The sequence below is a fragment of the Nuphar pumila genome, chromosome 3 (assembly GCF_984573655.1).
Source record: "Nuphar pumila chromosome 3, dmNupPumi1.hap1.1, whole genome shotgun sequence".
In the NCBI taxonomy this organism is placed as follows: Eukaryota; Viridiplantae; Streptophyta; class Magnoliopsida; order Nymphaeales; family Nymphaeaceae; genus Nuphar; species Nuphar pumila.
Window position 1 is genome coordinate 115985735 of NC_143251.1, and position 19240 is coordinate 116004974.

At 38.5% G+C, this 19240-nt stretch overlaps 1 protein-coding gene across 2 annotated transcripts in view; it reads left to right on the top strand.

Annotated features, from left to right (window-relative positions):
- LOC149843394 (Nucleotidyltransferase family protein) overlaps window positions 1–19240 on the top strand; it is a 92857-nt gene that overhangs the window by 31930 nt on the left and 41687 nt on the right. For both annotated transcript variants that reach the window (XM_089999761.1, XM_089999762.1), the window contains exons 7-9: window positions 2967–3047; window positions 3185–3244; window positions 6298–6366. In XM_089999761.1, coding sequence (XP_089855887.1) covers window positions 2967–3047; window positions 3185–3244; window positions 6298–6366 — 210 coding nt within the window. The remainder of the gene's footprint in view (window positions 1–2966; window positions 3048–3184; window positions 3245–6297; window positions 6367–19240) is intronic.

Sequence of the window (19240 nt, forward strand, 5' to 3'; positions counted from 1 at the left end):
GAGACCAGAATTTGGGGACAACCAATAGGAGATTCATTGATGACATAAGCCTCCGCATTGTTTCTCTTCAACGAGATTCCGCTTCGTGTGAATATCCTTCATAAAAACGGATAAAGAAGAGAAAAAAATGCAGAAATTAGATTGATTTGCAAATTGAGATACAAAAACTAAGTTACATTTAATAGGAACAAGAAACGTGTTAGAAAGATAAAAAATACCATTGAAAGTGTGAATAGTGGCAGTTCCAATGTCAGTGAACAGATGAGTTTTTCTATCACCTTTGACGATTTTCCCGTTACCACAATATGAAATTAGATCCGTGAGTTTACCTGCATCACCTGTGACATGATGGGCAACACAAGAGTCCAAGAACCAAGGGTTTTGACATGACAACTGTGAAGAGGTAGATACTGTCTAGGCTGGCTGATTAGGATTCAATGGCCAACGAGACCTAACTCACATCATTTGCTACTGATTTTTCTCTGTTGTCCAAGGGGTATTATGAAAACTGCTACCACTTTGCATACCAATTTGAGAAAATGAAGCACTCAACATATCAATATCCTGACTCTGAGCTGACATGGATGGTGACCCAACAACTGAAGGAACATAACCAAGATTAAAACCACCATTGAAAGTTCCTTGTCGAGGTCCTCTAACACCATTCACGTTGCTGCCTGGTGGTGCAAATTGACGAAAATGAGCACGGTATGTGACAGTTGGAGGTCGATACGATGGAGCATACCTCCAGTAACAATTCGAGCATGAGTGGCCTTGTTTCCCACACATCTGGCATGTCACATTTTGTCGATTCCCATTATTGCTTGACGTGTTAGGATTAAGAAGTATATCAACATCCTTGTTGTCATAGGTGCTTTTGCCTCTACCACGTCCACGGGTGGAGTTGAACGCTACCATCACTTCCTGCTGGGGGGAAGGATCCTCTTTTGGTAGATATACCAAATTTAGACTCGAATTCTAATAGCATGGACCTGAGCTGATCAAAATTTCCTCTTTTTTCACGTCCCATGTACATTGCCTTGAACATGTACTCATCTCCTAATCCCTGAAGTGTCTAACTGCATACATCCTCATCTTCCACAGGACTTTCAATGGCTGCTAGTCTATGTCACCTGTGTACGGGGTATAGGTGCGGGTATGAGTACAGAGGGTATGACACAACAATTTCAAAAAATGTGGGTACGGGGACACGGCTATATATATATTAAATATCACATAAATTTAAAATAAACTGAATATAATCTAAATATGTATGCTATATCTAAAATATATATTATAAATTGAATACATAATTGTATGTATGGAAGGTAAAATGGCGTGTCCGGGTGTTGACGTGTGTCGACACGGGTACAGAGGGAAAATGGAGTGTCCGGGTACCATAGCTGGTAGCTAGTCAAAAACGTATTTCACCTTATCAAGGAAGTCACCAACGCTAGTATTTCCTCTCTTCAAGGCACCAAACTCAGACTTGAGGTGGTACATCTTGGGAGTGTATATTTGCTCATTCTGCCTATGCAAAACTTCCCATAACTCACGGACAGTTACCCCAGTTGGGGTATGGAGAAGAACCTGTCTCGAAAGAGTGACCATGATGAAAGCCACTATGATCTGATCGTTCTTGAACTAGATAACATAATTTGGGTTTTTGACATAAATCATGGATTCAAAGATAACTTCTTTGGTTGTCTCCTCCTTTTCTTTTATTTCTTCTGGAGTCACTGACACAAATTCCGGTGGTTCTGATTTGGATCCATTGAGATGTCCCATTAGTTCATGACAGGCAGATGAAGGAATTATCTGCTTTTTCCAGGTTATGAAGTTTGTTTCATCCATCTTTTCAGTAACAAGTTGGCTAAGAAAAGAAGAGGTAAGTGTGTTTGAGGAAGCCATGGATAAGAAAGAACAAATATAAATCCAATGAATTTAAAACAATCACCAGAACAGTATATATCTGCTAATCTTCTGAAAGAACAAATCTGGCTGTAGGCCTGCTAACGTCAGTTTTTTCTAGGGATTGGCAGTACCTTTTGAAGGAAAAAATGTAAATGTTTCTCGGTGATGTTTTAACGAACTAGATGAAAAAAATGGTTCAGAGATACAAAAGAGAGATAAAGATTTGATTATAAAAGGTTCAGATCTGATAGAAAGGAATTTACACAGATCTTGGGTCAAGAAGAAAGAAAGAAAGAAGAAGAAAAAGATTCAGATTTGACCCAAGATGGGTTTCATGCAGACCTGAATAAACAGAAGGAGAGAAGATTCAGATATGACCCAAAATGGGTTTCACGCAGATCTGAATGAAATAGGAGAGAGAAATAAAGAAACCCAACGAAAACAGCAAAGGAGGAGAGAAGAAAGATCTTTAGAGAAGGAGGCGGTGGGAAGAGTCACGATCTAATGAGACTTACTCGAAACCCGCTCTGATACCGTGTGAATCTGCGTCCCTCGGAATGCATGCACTGCAACTCGAGAAAGAAAACAGAGAAAGAAAAGAATATGGGAGAACTGATGATGGCAATACCCTATCTAGGGACATCCCTTCTTTTAATATAAAAGGTCAATGGAAGAAATTACAACACTGCACTTAGACAATAATAAAATACAACACTGAACATGAATAGAGAAAAATACTCTTATATTACATTACGACTTCTAACATTGTTAACCTTAAATAACTTATATCTTTTGTAGTCTTTTTAGGGATAGATTTTTCAACTTTCTTTTTTGTTACTTACTGGATGTGATTTGTGCACTTTTTGCATGCTGAAAAGATGTTTACATTGTCTGTGAGGTCTTTTTCTTTGAGGGTGCTCTCATAATAAATTTTCACTCTTTTTGAGTTTAAGGATTTAATTTGACTTTTGTGTTTGATAATGTTAATTTACACTGTTCTGCTTTCTCTTCATTCTATCTCAATCTTATTTTCCATGCGATAATCATTTCAGGATGCTGTCGCAAAGTTATGTCCATTGAGGCCTTTATCCATGATTTTGAAGTTGTTTTTACAACAAAGGGGACTTAATGAGGTCATATTTTCAGTTCATTTACAGACCTTTTTGGTCATCTTTTCCTTGTAGTTCTGTGGCTTTAGGATGGATTCACTTATTCCCTTCACTATCAGAAACTGTATCTGTGTGTCACCACATTTGTCTTGAAAATGCAGGTCTATTCAGGGGGACTTGGTTCTTATGCACTGCTTGTCATGCTTATAGCATATATTCAGGTATCATTAATTTGCTTTTGTAATTATAAGTGAAACTCAGTGAGTGGAAGGACCTAACACTTTGAAGAGTTCATATGCAGCTGCAAAATTATTGAAATTTTTTACATTTTACAAGATTGGTTGAACTCCATAGTCTTCAGTGCAAGGTATAATAGTATGAGCCAGCCAATTACTTGGAATTTCAAAGAGAACTTGCATTCTCAGGCTATAGGGATAATCTTTGTACTTTTTTAAAGAAAAAGGAGCAATAGATTGAGAGATATAGATGTGCAATATTTATTCTTTCTGGTTTCATACTGTCTTGGTTAATGAGTTAGTGCTTTAGCTGCATGTGCAGCTTTCTGTTCATCTGCTAGTTGCTACTTGGATCAACACCAGGCTAGGTACCTGGCTTACATCAAAGGATTGAGTGAGCCTTTTAGGCCTAAACACTATAAAATCTGGGCCTAAGACAAGTCATCAACTAACTAGGCTGTGCTGAGGTTTTGGTTGGTACCTGATTTGGCCCAATTCACCCAATGATGCTGATGCTGATTATCTCTTTCGGAAAAGAATCAAAACATAGGTTTTTTCTTTTTATTCCTCCTCACCTGAATCACTTCCCACCCCTTTGAGACCTTATTCCCTCAGCTTCAGAATCAAGGCATTTCGTGCAACAGCAAGATTTTCTGGAAAAGAAAACTGTGATTTCACGGCTGATCTCTCTCTCTCTCTCTCTCTCTTTCTCTCTCTCTCTCTCTTGTTAAAATATGGTTGTTTGTATACTATGTCACACAGACTCTTCTAACAGGGCACCGCACCCGCACCCGCACCCAGGCGGGTGCAACACTTGGACACAACTTCCTTTATGTTAGGTGAAGTCAACCACACCGAGGTCCATTTCTATTCAAAAGTAGATTCCGTTAACCCTAATCAAGTCTATTTTTATCTATATTATATATATAAATACATAAATGCACACAAATACACATAGTGTTAACTTAAAACTGTTAATATATATATATATATATATCCTCCCCGCACCAAAGTTTTTTTAAAGTGCCACATCGCCGCATCGGCACCTGTACCCGCACCCGCACCTATGTGACATAGTTTATATATATATATACATATATATATCAGCGGTATTTTAGTCATTTCCTGTTTTGTAATAGGATCAGCCTAGTAGGGGCTGTTTTGTAATTTCTGTTTTTTTATTATTATTATTTTCAGAATATGACTGTTGGGACAGCCCAACTAGTTATTGGGCTGCCCCTCAACAGTCATATTTATGACCGTTGGGGTCCAGTTCTCTCTCTTGTGCTTATAAATAGGGATCTTCCATATTGTGTAAAGTATGCTTTTCTAAGCATTTTGATGGTTCAATACATATTGTATTTTTTACATTGTGATTCTCTTGTGATTTGTGTTTGGTGATTATCTCCATTGTGAGATTGTGGTTGGTTTATATGTATACATTGTGTTGTGCTGCTTGTTGTTGTAGATTGAAAGCCATAGTGTAATGACCTTGTTTTGGCATCAGAGGAGAATGTTTGGTTGCTTAGCATCCTCAGTCTGCCTTATCATTCCCTCAGTAGTCTTTTGCTAAGTGTTTCTTCTCCCACTCTTAAATAACATTTTAATTGGTAATTGGAGATGGATGTGTGCACCTGTGAATCAAGGGGTCTTGGATACCCTAGAAAAATGTGTTCCATGATTTGCTAGGGGATTGTTGTCCAGTTTTGTGTTGCCAAGTAATTAATAAAAGCAAGGCAATGTAAAAAGATGAAGAATTATAAAAAAATGTTGGAACATTGGAGGGTTAGTATCTCATCAATACTGGGTTCTCAGGTTCTCTTATCACTTGAATAAATATTGAGCTTTTTTTTTTATATTTACATGAAGAAACCACCCTCAGGATCAGAGACCTAGCCGCGCTGGCTTTGCGTGCCATACTCTTATGGTCGCTGTCCTGACAGTGTAAAACTCTGTGGGCTTACCCCTTGTCCGCAAGGAGTCACCGTGCTTTGGCTTGCACAAGGGGTGACACCCATGAGATTTGAACCTAGACCACCTGCCTAGTGGCCTAGGTTCCATCCCACTATGCCAAACCCCTTTGGGACGAATAAATATTGGGCTTGTTGTATCATAGTTGACAAACCCAGCGAGTCAACTCCGGAATCGCCTGAGTTGACCATGATAGAACACCAAACGGGTCACCAATTCAAGATCACTGATCCGGATCCCTCTTATGTATTTTTGTCATGAATTTTATGGTTTTAATGCACAATGCTTATGGAAAAGTAGTTGGTATAAAGAATCAAATGTTGTTAAATCATAAAGTTAATTATGTATAGTTGTAGACTTGTATGACTTAGTTATTGATGTCATGTGCTAAATGTCGTGTTTATGCAACTTGATCTTATTTGTGTATCAACACTAAAAAATGTAGAGCCCTAACCTGTCCAAGTTACTGAGTCAGCCTTCTAACTCGCAAAAAGGGCGATCTGAATCCGAGTCACGTATTTTGCAACTATGTGTTGTATGCTGTAGTAAAAAATGTTTTTTTTTTTGGGGGGGGGGGAGGGGTGTTCCTACATGATACCCTCCATGGGCACCTAAGTGAATTGCAGACAACACCTGAAAGCCCAAAGAAAATATTACTTTTGAATGAAAATTTAAATGTCTAAAAATGAAAAATCTGATATTAATTACCATGATTTTATGTTTTGTTATTGTTATGTGTAAAAGGCTCAATATTTTCTTGTTAGCTGCTCCCATTCTCCGCCCATCACCTAGGTACTAAGCCAACACCTTGGTTGCCTAGGTCACTTAGGCTGGGCCAATATAGCATTAAAAGCAAGATGTGTGGGCTGGTCGTCTCATCAAGTTCCTAATGAAATAGGATCTACACATTTATTACATGCCACTGGTGATGGTAATAATGGAACGATTCTGTTCTGTTCGTATGTATGCATAGGCACACTTTCAATGACGTGAATTATGTATTGTGCAAGCTTTCAATGTATGCATTGTATTTCATTTTTTTTTTAAATTTATTTTATCATTGTTAGATGCAATGGCGTGGACAGGGCTCTCATGGTAGTCAGACATTTGTTGAACATAACCTGGGAATTCTTCTGGTAAGTGCTTTTTTAGTTCTTAAGTTCTGGTGGATGTCTTTAAAGATACTCATGATTATCATATTTGAAGAGGAATATTTTTCTGTTTTGTGCTTCTTTTTTTACAGTCTTTTCATGTTTCTCCATGCTGTTCTTATTTCTACTGAATTTCACTATGCCTCATGCTTAGCTCATGCTATCAGAAGTCACCATTTTTCTCAAGTAAGGCCAATCTTTTTTATATATCTTCATTTTCTGAAATGTTGATTGCTGCTTGATGCAAATGAGGAGAGAAGGATAAATAGCAAATTAATAAAAAATGAAACTAAAGAGAAACATGGTTTTCTTAGTATGTGGTTTTAGGATTTCATTCACCTATTTTCTATAACTAAAACCAAGTTGTTGACTGATATTTTTTAGGTGTTTTTCTTTGTTGTGAATTGTTATCCACAAATTATCATCTACATCCTCCCAAATAATCTACATAGCATTGCAACTTGCAAGTTAAAAATAAACCTCATTGTTTGCTATCTATCATCTTTGAACCATCTTTTATAGGTTCTAAATATTCAATCTGTGCAAATACAAAGCTTTTAACTTTTCAATGTCCAAATTACCGGAAGCTTCATAGGTAGGTGGGAAGCGCATTTTCCCTAAACTCGCTTTAGGAGCGCGAAACTCCTTGCATTCGAAACTTGTTAGGAATCTCGATTCTTCCATACTTCTCATATACTTTTCACACATTTCTTTCTTGCTTCTCTACATGATTTCTATACGCTTCTTTTTATGTTTTTCATGTGCTTCCTTTCACGCTTTCTGCTCGTTTCTCATGTACTTTCTTTAAATTGGTAACCATCATTTTTAGATTTTGATAAGAATTTAATTCTTACTCTACAAAATCACAAAATTTAAGAATAATCATTTTTATTTTAGTTTTTATCATAGTTTGAAAATTCGCCCGGTCAACTCGGTTGACTCGGCCCTGATCGTTCAAGTATTGGGTCAAAAACCAATACAACTCGCCCATGTGCAGAACTCAACCGAGTCATGGGCTGACTCGGTCGAGTCAGCTGAGTTTTAGCATGACTCGACTGAGATTGCCCATGACTCAGTCGAGTCACACATATATATACATATACATATATGATATATTATATGAAATATAATATAGATATTATGTATATTACATATAAAAATATAGTTATACATGCGTTAATAATATTATACATTAAAATATTATAAACAATATCATATAATGCAAATTATATATAATATATTAATAACATACTATAAAATATACATGGTATATATATTTATTTATAGATTTATATATTTATATATTATATATAAAATATAAACTTAACATGATTTGGCCGAGTCACGAGTCACTCAAGGACGAGTCGAGTGACGAGTCGCTGGGTTTTAAAACCATGGTTTTATTTCTTTCTCCTTTGATTTGTATTTTGCTTCCCATTTGATCCCATATCACTTCTTTTATTCTTATTTCGCTTTTAAATTGATTCCTCGCTTCCCACTTCTTATAAATTTTAAAATATCTCACTTCTCGCTTTCACTTCTCATTTCGTTTCCCACTTCCACTTCCTAATATGGTAACCTTGGTCCAAATCACAGATAAATGAAATGATTATGCATAGCTTTATAAATGAAGGATTTGGAATTAAATCAAATGGATGAAGTGTTTTTTGGGTTAAGGCATGTGGTCAAATCATCAAAATGATTAATGTTTCGACTGCATGACATTTGTTTAAAGATGTATGAATTAGTTGATCATGACGTCTATGAATGACTTAGTGGCTTTGGTTATAAACCATTGCTAGACTTTGTTTCTCTTTACTTTGATTGGTGGAACAAAGTCGGTTAATGAAACCTCACTCAAGATCACTCCTCCTGAGGTATAGATTATTAGTGGCTAGTGAAGTAGTCTTTTCTATTGGAAATCACAAACTCTGACTTGAGTTGGATGGCCGAGCGGATTGTGACAGGGGTGGTGAGAGAGGCACAGGAGAGTGAGATGCTTTGACGATCAAAGAATGAACATGGGTGTCCGGTAGTAAGCCTCCTGGAGCTCGGTTTTGAATCTAGAGCTTGCCGGCAGCATGTCGTTAAAATATATGCAATTCATATATATATATATATATATGTAATATCCCATCATACCCAATAAAGGGTATTTCTGTAATTCTTCCCAATAGGGGCATTTTAGTCTTTTCTATCTTTATATTCATTTTCTTTTTCTCTTTATTATTTTTATTTTTTCTGTTTTTTTTTATTGTACATGCATTAAATGCATGTTGGATTGGGGGTCCCAACCAAAGAGTCGTTGGACCCCCAACAGTCACAAATGTGACCGTTGGGGAGCCCAACGACTCCTTGTTGGGCCCCTCAATGCCCACTCCTTCTCCCTTTTCCTCCCACTCTCTTGCCTATAAATAAAGGGGTAGACCCCTTTGTAATGTAAGGCTTCTTGAAGCCCATTTCTTGCTTTTATAAGATTTTTATGTTTCCAAGCCATTGTTGGTTTTTGTGTATGTCCATTGTGGACTTGCTCTTTGCATTCTATGTGTGAATGTCCATTATAGGACATTGTGTTTATTTTCGCGTATTTCATTACATGGTATCAGAGCAAGGTTTATGCTCTTGATTATTGCTATAGCTAGTTGATTAGTTGTAGTTTGCATATTGTATTTCTCATTCTTGGTTTGTCATCCTTTCTTGAGTTATAATGGAAGGAGAACAAAAGATCGATCTCTCCTTCAAACTTAATAGTACCAACTACATGATGTGGGCTGCCGCCATGGAGAACAACTTTAATGGTAAAAAGCTTTTGGGATATGTTATGGACACTATTCTGAAACCCCAAATCCAACTCACAAAGATGGACAGTGATAAAGAAAAAGCACTTGAAGGAAATGCTCGCATGAAGGCCATTGAAGATCACCAATCTAAAGTTGAAGATTGGGAAAACAAACATGCAAAGATTCTTGCATGGTTCATGGTGGAGCTCAAAATTTGTGCCAACATTGCAAAATTTTGAATGGCAAAAGAAGCATGGTTCTTTATGAAATGTATGTATACTCAAAAGGACCTTGCTAGACAATTCTTCCTCCAAGAAAAAATTCGTACCATTAAGCAAGGGAAAATGCGTTTAAGAGATTACTTTAGCACCCTTGGACCCCTATGGGATGAGCTATCTCTACTAGAACCAAAATGGGTTTCTAGTGAAGATGTTGAACTACGGAGAGAACAAATGAAAAATAACACTTTTTTCAATTTTTACATGGGCTTAGGCCCGAATATGAACAAGTTAGATCTTCTCTACTTCATAGATTTAAGCCTCTTCCGTTGAAAGATGCCATAGCTGAAATATGACGGGAAGAAACTCGTCTTGGCATGATTAAAGGAGGAGATGAAGTTTTGGTCGTATCTAAACCCGGCAATCATGTGAAAACTTACAAGCCTCCACACTTTGGAAGGCAAAATAACTATAATGGCAACTATAGAAAAGCTATTTGCCATCATTGCCAAGAACCGGGTCACATAAGACCTAATTGCCCTAAGCTAAATGAAGCTCCAAAAGTAAGGTTGCTTCCGCTGAAGAAACTACTCAAAAGAAAGAGGAGCCCATCAAAGGCAAGGATTCCTTCTCCCTTGCTCAACTATCGGAGGCACTTCAAATTCTACTCAAATCACCATCAACTTCGGGTGCCGCCATCGCTTTCTCTTATCTTCCAGGTATGTCCTCTTGGATCCTTGATTCCAGAGCTTTCTTTCATATGACACCTCTTGAGAATGGGCTATCAGACTAATGTAATAACTCAAAAACCTCTTATGTTTCAACCGCTGATGGTACATCTTTACAAGTCAAAAGTTTTGGAACGTTAAGTTTTTCCAAAGATTTCTTTGTGCCAAATATGAGGGTGGTACCTCAACTTAATTTAATCATTCTTTCTGTTTTTCAAATATGTGATCATGGATGTGAAATCTCCTTCTCAACTAAGGGTTGCTCTATACAGGATCTCCGGTCCGGGAAGCAGATTGGGCAAGGCCATAGGAGAGGAGATATCTATTACATGAGCAACTTTAAAATTTCAATTAACTCTTTTTGTAACCATGTCAAAGATAAAAATATGGAAACTTGGCACCAAAGACTTGGACTTCCAAGTTTCTCAAAAATGTACACCTATCCTTTTTGGAAAGAAATTTTGTAATGAGAAACATTTTGTTTGCAAGACTTGCATTTTTGGGAAAATGAAATCTACTCATTTTCTAAATAGAACCTTTGTGTCCAAAAGGCCATTTGAGTTGGTTCATTCGGACGTGTGGGGCCCTTCTTCGATCATATCGAAAGGAGGATACTCCTATTATGTTACATTCATTGATGACTACACTAGATATGTGTGGACTTATTTTCTCAACCTAAAATCCAATGGCTTTGCCTTTTTTAAGAAATTTCATATGATAGTCAAAAATCAATTTTCAAGTAATATCTCTACTCTTAGATCTGATTCGGGTGGAGAGTACCTATCAAATGAATTTCAAAATTATTTAGAATCAAATGAAATTTGTCATAAAAAATCTTGTCCCAGAATTCTTCAACAAAATGGTCTAGCCGAAAGAAAGCATAAACACATTTTGGAAACTACTAGGACACTTCTTATTTTCAAAGAAATTTTCAAAAGCTATTGGGCCGAAGCCGCTTTAACATCAACTTGATAAACAGAATGATATCTTCATCTTTACAAAATACATCTCCATATGAAAAACTATTTGAAAGAACACCCGATTTTCATAGATTAAGAATTTTTGGGTGCAAATGCTTTGTTCTTTCACATAAAAGAGATAAATTATCTTCTAAAGCTATTGAATGTGTTTTCTTAGGATATGGAGAAAATAAAAAAAGGTTTTAGATGCTTCGACCTCAAAAACAACAAACTATATGTTTCTAAAGATGTAACCTTCCTAGAAAATGAAAATGGTTTTGAGAAAACAAAAGATATTGATGAAAGCGAATATGCTTTCTTGTTTGATCTTCTTCCTCAAGAAGATGTGACTCCTCAAGAAGAGAAAATTTCTAATGATTTGTTGAATGATCAAGAGGATATTCCTCTTAACAATGTTGAAAATGAAAGTGATGTCATTGAAAGTAGACCGATTCAAACCTATGTTAGGCGTGGTCAACAAGTACCCATAAGTGCCTTAGAAAAATACTCTCAAGGTTCCAACATAGAAGAAACCTCTTTCAGAAGATCCGGTCGAATCTCCAATCCTCCTAATAGGTTTGTTTCATATGAGCCTCTAGCACCAAAATATAGGGCGTGTCTAATTGCGTTATACTCTTTTCATGAACCATCTCATTACAATGAAGCCAAAAATATTCTCCAGTGGGTTGAAGCCATGAACTTAGAACTTAGTGCCTTTGAAAAGGCAAAAACTTGGGAAATAACTTCATTACCCATTGGAAAGAAATCTATTGGATGTAGATGAGTCTTCAAAATCAAAACTAAAAGTGATGGGTCATTAGAACGCTATAAAGCTCGGTTGGTAGCCAAAGGATACGCCCAAGAATACGACATTGACTATGAAGAAACTTTCGCTCCCATAGCTAGAATGACTAGTGTTAGGACTCTTATTGCGATTGCTTCAGTTAAAAAATGGTCATTAGATGTATTGGTAAATATAAAATTCTCAAACTTAACAAAACATTATATGGATTAAAACAAGCTCCAAAGGCTTGACATGATAGATTTAGCAATGTAATGACAAGTTTAAACTTCTGTTCATGTTACACTGACACTGCTTTGTTTGTGAAAAGTGCAGGGTCCTCAGTAGTTATTCTACTGCTTTATGTTGATGATATGATCATCACTGGAAGTGATGAGCAAGGAATTAATGATATTAAGAAAGTTTTAAAAGAAAATTTTGACATGTCTGATCTTGGTTTCTTAAGATATTTTTTAGGTATTGAAGTAGCATACTCTCCTCGAGGGTACACTCTCTCAGATGAAACTTGCTGCTGACATTTGTTTAAAGTCTGGCATTTCAGATGACAAGAAAATAGAAACCTCTGAAATTATCATGCAAAGTTGAGGTTGGAAGATGAAACTCTTCTCGAAGGGCCCACTCTCTACCGCCAACTCGTTGGGTCTCTGACATACTTATCCATCACTCGGCCAGGCATAGCTCATGCAGTTCACTCAGTCGGTCAGTTTCAACATAAACCTACAACCGTGCACATGAGTGCAATCTTAAGAATAGTCAGATACATTAAAAATACCATAACTAAGGGAGTTTTTCTTTTCTCTTCTTCATTACTTGATTTAATTGCTTATACTGATGTTGATTGGAGAAGAAATCCCAATGACAGATTCTCAACTACTGGTTTTTGTGTATTCTTAGGTGACTATGATTTCCTGGAGATGCAAGAAGCAACATAAAATATCATTGTCTTCAACAGAAGCAGAGTATCGTGCAATGTCCACTACAACCATGGAGCTTGTGTGCCTTAGAAGTCTCCTCAGTGATATGGGCATAGTCATCTCTACACCTTCGAAGATATGTTGTAACAATAAAAGCACAATTTATATCGCAAGCAACTACACCTTTCATGAGCGTACTAAACACATTGAGATGAACTGCCACTTCTTACCTAAGAGGAACCATAGCTTTGCCGTATGTTACATCCGAGTACCAGTTGGCGGACTTCTTCGCCAAAGCTCTTGTTGCTCCTCGTTTTATGTTTCTTCTCAACAAGCTTTCGGTCATATCTCCGTAAAGCTTGAGGGAGGGTCTTAAAATATATGTAATATATATATATATATATATATATATATATATATATATATATATATATATATATACCCGGAAAAGGGTATTTCTGTAATTCTGCCTAATAGGGGCATTTTAGTCTTTTTTATCTTTTTATTCTTTTTCTTTTTCTCTATATTATTTTTATTTTTTCTGTTTTGTTTTTATTGTACATGCATTAAATGCATGTTGCATTGAGGGTCCCAACCAAAGAGTCGTTGGACCCCCAACGGCCACAAATGTGACTGTTGGGGGCCCAACGACTCCTTGTTGGCCCTCCCAATGCCCACTCCTTCTCCTTTTCTCTCCCATTCTCTCTCTCACTCTCTTGCCTATAAATAAAGGGGTAGACCCCTTTGTAATGTAAGGCTTCTTGAAGCCCATTTCTTGCTTTTATAAGATTTTTATGTTTGCAAGCCATTGTTGGTTTTTGTTTATGTCCATTGTGGACTTGCTCTTTGCATTCTATGTGTGAATGTCTATTATAGGACATTGTGTTTATTTCCGCGTATTTCATTACAGTCGAGGACCCCTCTGGACACCAACACTGGGTTCGTTGGGTACCAATGGAACATGACATTATCAAGGTGCAACTATCCACCATTGATGTAGATGCGAAGGCTCGTGGGGAACAGAATCGTAGAACCTACATTGACGTTGTGAAGACAGGAAAAGGATCGGAATAGAGGGTAAGGCAAGCAACAAATATCTTTGTTCGCGAAGGCGACACAAGAAAAGTTTGGTGGACGAAGACCAGGGGTAAGAGGATGCAGCTCTGGCTCTTTCATGAAGAAACCACATATGACATCAAAGTGAAATGTGGGGGGATTCCACTGGCGGCAAACCAGAGGTCAATCAGCTTGCCATTAAGGATTTTATGACCATTATCCCACAAATAAATTCCAATGAATTCATGAAGATATGGGTTTCGGTGCTTGTTCGTTGTGTTCAAGTTGGAGGCCTCGAGTGGCTGGATGTACAACACATCTTCACCAGGATGGGCGTCAACTATATCTATCAACAAAGACATCATGATGATATCCAGGAAGGGGATGCTATGTTGAGACTAATAAAGATGGCGCAAACCCTGGGTCCTGCGACTCAAGGTTGATGGTGCCAGGATTGTGTGACCCTCAACGGGCTGCAATCAAAATCATGTCTGAGATGTGGGATCGACAGGGATCGCTGCCACCCCCATCTCTTCTCAAGCACTGGAGAAGGGACGACTGCTGCCCAACAAGACGAGGGTTGGACTCAATACAAATCACGTTGGTCTCGTCGAAAGGAAAGGAAGAATATGTCTTCCACACTTCCAATGTATCCGAACGTGCCAAAAGCCTAAGGTGACTGGTTATGCGAGTAGTGTCAATACAACAACTTTTGAAGGCGTTCATGTTGTTGAATCTGCAATAGACGAAGGATACTAATCATTATGCCCTCTGATCCTGCCATGTCTGCTGTTCGAAACAAAGCAACTGCAGCAAAGCCACAGAGGGGTCAAGGCAACTTCACCGCCTGGGACTTGGCTGTGATGTCAGGACATGGTCATCTATTTCGGCTGGATATGATGCTTCATGTTGTAGCAAAAGGTTGCGGACTGGGGATGTATGCCAGACAGAGACACATACAGGTCAATTTCTTCTTCCCCGCAGCTTTGTTGTGATTTGATGGTTGACCTGAGCCCCACCGGCCAAAAAACCGAATAGGTCGTCGGTCTGGCTGGCCTCTCTCTCATGGTGGGGGATACGAGGACCCATCATTGGGAGGTACAACTCATTTTTCTCAATAACCAGCAATTGGTTATCTCTCTGCATGGGAAAGACGTTCCCATAATATTTCCTTTTTTGCGGACCAATCGGGCTGGAGATCCCTTAAAACATGGAAATCTTATTTGGAAGGCTTGGGATTGTAATTGTATCTCCATCATTGACGATCTGTGGGGACCAACCACATCCCTTCTTTTAGGAGGCATATGGGACCGCTGGCTGCCCACTAATCCTCATCCACAATGGTTGTTACATCTTCCCAATTGTAACGGCTTCCCCTACGTTGACAGATGGAGCCCCTTCAGATCTAGAACCAGAAGACCCAGATCTGGGACCAATGACGGTCCAGTATGTGGACCCGGTACAATGATGTGGATCATACCCTACCCGATCTAGTGAGGCAACCACTAACCTAGTACAGAATGATGGACATGATATCAACAAAGGCAAATCACCCACCTTGTTGGAGGCGGCCAGTCACCGGGATCTTTTTGATGTTGAATGCACGCCCAAGGAGATTTTGGATGCTATCAAGCTGAAGCTGGTGTCCTCTTCGTGTTTCTCGATCATAGCGGAAATGAGGACGTGTAGGTGTGTACTTTTGAGATTGACCATAGCTTAAGGGGGTCCTTTGTCGACATGATATGCAAGGGTGGATTGTTTCCAATGAAGATCATGACATGGAATGCTCGTGGGCTGTGGGCGAGAAAAACAACTTTATATTTCGAGTTACTCAAAATAAACTGGATGTCATATTCATCCAAGAAACGAAGATGCAGGAATTAGATAATGGACGACCTTTGGAGGTGCTGCTCCTATGCCATATGCTCGGTGGTGGGGCGATCGTGGGGCCTCTTGATGGCTTGGAGGGAAGGTTTGGATGGTACTATAGCTCATTTCAGGAACTTCTCCATATCTGTCCTTTTTTCTCAAGGGAGTGCAAATGTGGCAATTCTACTCACTATGGTCTATGGGCCATGCACAAGTATACTAAAAAAAGTTTTTTTGACAGAATTGCGGAAAATTACTGAAGACTTGGGCCCATTTATGACGAACAATTGGTGCTTGGTGCATTGGTGATTACTTTAACTCGATTCTTCGCATCGAAGACTTGAACCGCACCCAAACGCATACTAGGAACATGCACTGATTTGCTGCCTTTCTGGGCGTGGCCAATTTATCGGACCTCCCCATGCAAGGGTCGCGTTTTACGTGGTCGAACAAGAGCGCCACCAGTGATGAGGAAGCTTGATAGATTTTTGGTTTCTTTGCACATGATACAACAATTTCATGACATGAGGGCAACAACTGACCCCATCTCGGTGTCGGACCACTCTATGATTTGGATATCATGGGGAGAGGTAGGAGAGCACAAAAATAGAGGCTTTGAAATGGAGCTTTGAGACCTAGGTCTCTTGGAGCTTTTATGTGATTGATGGAATTCAGCTCCTTGTGCGGGCAAGTGGGCTGCTCAAAGGATGAATGCAAAACTCGGGTTTGTGAGAGGCAAGCTCATAGAATGGAGCAAAACAAATTACTCCGCAAAGGTCAAGGTTTTTGATAAATGGGAAGCGCAATTGAAGGTCCTTCAACAACGTGAGAAAGAAACCACGAATGTCACAGAAGCTTCAAACCTAAAAATTGCTCGAACAACTTGTTAATTCTATTGGCTAATGGAGAATGCGTGAATGCATATTGTAGAAGCAAAGAGCGAAGGTACATTGGCTCAAATCGGAAGGGGTGAATGCTCACTTCTTTCACTTGTGCGCCTCCACAAGATGAAGGGTGAATGACATTTCATCCTTGGCGGTTGACCGGCAAAAAAAGGAGGGCCCACATATTTTGCCTAGTGCCATAGAATTTTTTAAAACGTTCTTTTCCAACGCAGTAAAAGCAAGGTATGATATTTATCACATGACATTTAAATCCCTAAGTGAGGATGTTCGACTGGGCATCACTAGTGCCTTCACCACGGAGGAAATTAAGAAAGCAATATGGTCTCTATCGAATGGCAAGACTGGATGGATTCCCTATAGTGTTTTATAAACACACTTGTGAGTGTGTTAAAGGTGACTTACTACAATTGATGGAGGAATTTCACCCCAATGCGAGAATACTCGAGATTATGTGTAAATTGATGCTTGTCCTTATCCCCAAGGATCTTAAGACATAGGACATTGGTATATTCATGCCCATCTCTTTGGTGGGCACAATATTTAAAATAATCTCTAAGATATTGGCAACAAGGGTCAAGAAAGTAATCAGGTCTCTCATCTCTGAATCACAAAGCACATTCATACTTGGCCAGTGGCTTCACGAAATGTGCGTTATTGCCCATGAGGCAATTCAGCCCATCAAGCTCTCAGGTACAAAATCTTTTGTTTTGAAAAATGACCTTGAAGAATCTTTTGATTCTTGATTGGAGATTTTTGTTGTGTTGTGTGCAAAATATGGGGTTTGGAGAAAAGTGGCGACAATGGATTGAGGGGTTGTTGTCCGCAACCTCGATTGCAGTGTCCCTTAATGGGGAGAAATGTGACTTTTTTAAGCCAAAGAGGGGTTTGCGTTAGGGCGACCCCCTCTCGCCTCTACTATTCATTATGGCTATGAAAGCGCTATCAGTGAGGATATCCAATGTGGAAGTGAAGGACATATTCCAAGGCTGCAAGGTGTCGGATTAGATCACGATATCCCACCTTTTCGCAGTGGTGTTCAAGAAAGCTTTGAAAAAAAACACGCGGGTCTTATTGGTGTTTCTTAAATGCTTTTTGAAAATTTCAGGTCTACACATGAACGCTGTGAAGAGCCAAATCATGTTGTTGAATGATCCTACTGGTGACTCCCAAAGGTTGGCCTCGAGTATCTTTAATTGCGAAGTGGGGTCACTACCAATGAAGTATGTGGGCCTATTGCTCCATTTAAGGGTCTCCCGGGAGTCACATTGGAGCATGGTGGAGGATAAATTTTGCCAAAAGATCCAGTCATGTGCATCCCGTATGCTCTCTAGGGCGGGTAGAATAAATCTGGTACGTTTCAACGTCTCTTGCTCGATTCTTTATTTCTTATAACTCTTCAAGATACCTAAGAAGATTGAAAACCACCTCACCACCTTATTCCAAAAGTTCATTTGGAATGGGTCAAAATAAGATAAGTCAAAAGCACCAATCAATTGGTCGGTCATTTCCCAACCATTCGATATTGGGGGATTGATGTTGCATAATTTGAGCAAATTCAACATCGCTCTCTTGGCTAAATGGTGATGGAGGATTTGTAGGAAGGGAAGGCAAACTTAATCTAATCTTCTCGAGAAAATATGACTTGGTAGGTTGGTTTTGGAGATGGTCGGAACATAAAAAATGGAAAAGAGGCTCCAGGATTTGGATAGGATGGGTTACGACTTTGGAGGCCTTCAATATAGTAGTTTGGGTGGATGTAGGAAATGAAAATGGTACTTTGTTTGACAAGATTTTTGGTATGGGGCAGTGTTGTGGAAAGCATTGAGGCGTAGCGAGGCGCTCCACCAAAAACTGAGGCCAGGCGTAAAGCGTAAGCCTCAAATTTTTTTTTTAAAACTTGAAAAAATTATAAAATATCTAAAAATACAAATAAAAAAAATGCTTTATTGATGAAGTAACAACCAATAAGAAATAGAAAATCTCAAATCAGTACTAAAAAATATAAGATTAACATATAAAAGTAACTAAGAAACTTATTACATAACTGAAAAATTAATTATATAATTGAAAAATCTAATGTCCTATAAAGCAACAACCAATAAGCAATAGAAAATCTCAAATGAGTACTAAAAAACATGAGATTAACATATAAAAAGCAAAATAAACTAATTAAAAGCTTACTAATTAAAAATAAAAGTAAAATAATACTTAAAACTTGAGGCTGGCGCCTCACGCTGGCGCCTTGAGGCACAACGGGCCTCTCCTCAAGGCGAGGCACACCTTTTTTTTTTTATCCTCACGCCTCAGGCTGTTGCATTGAGGCACCGAGGGTCTCACCTCAAGGCACGTTTTTGGTAACACTAGTGTGGGGACAACAAGCTAAGGGATTTATACCCTAGCTTGTATGACGCAACAAGAACAGAGTATGGTAGAGTGAGTGACTTTTGGTCGAATAGGGATGAGGCGTGGGATATTGTGTTGAGAAGGGTGTTAAATAATGTGTTGTGTATATATATAAATTAAAATACCCATCAGTCATTTAACTCATGTAATAGGTATCAGTCTAGTAGAGTTTTTTTCTTTTCTTTTATTTTTATTTTTTGTTTAACATGTAATATGGCTGTTGGG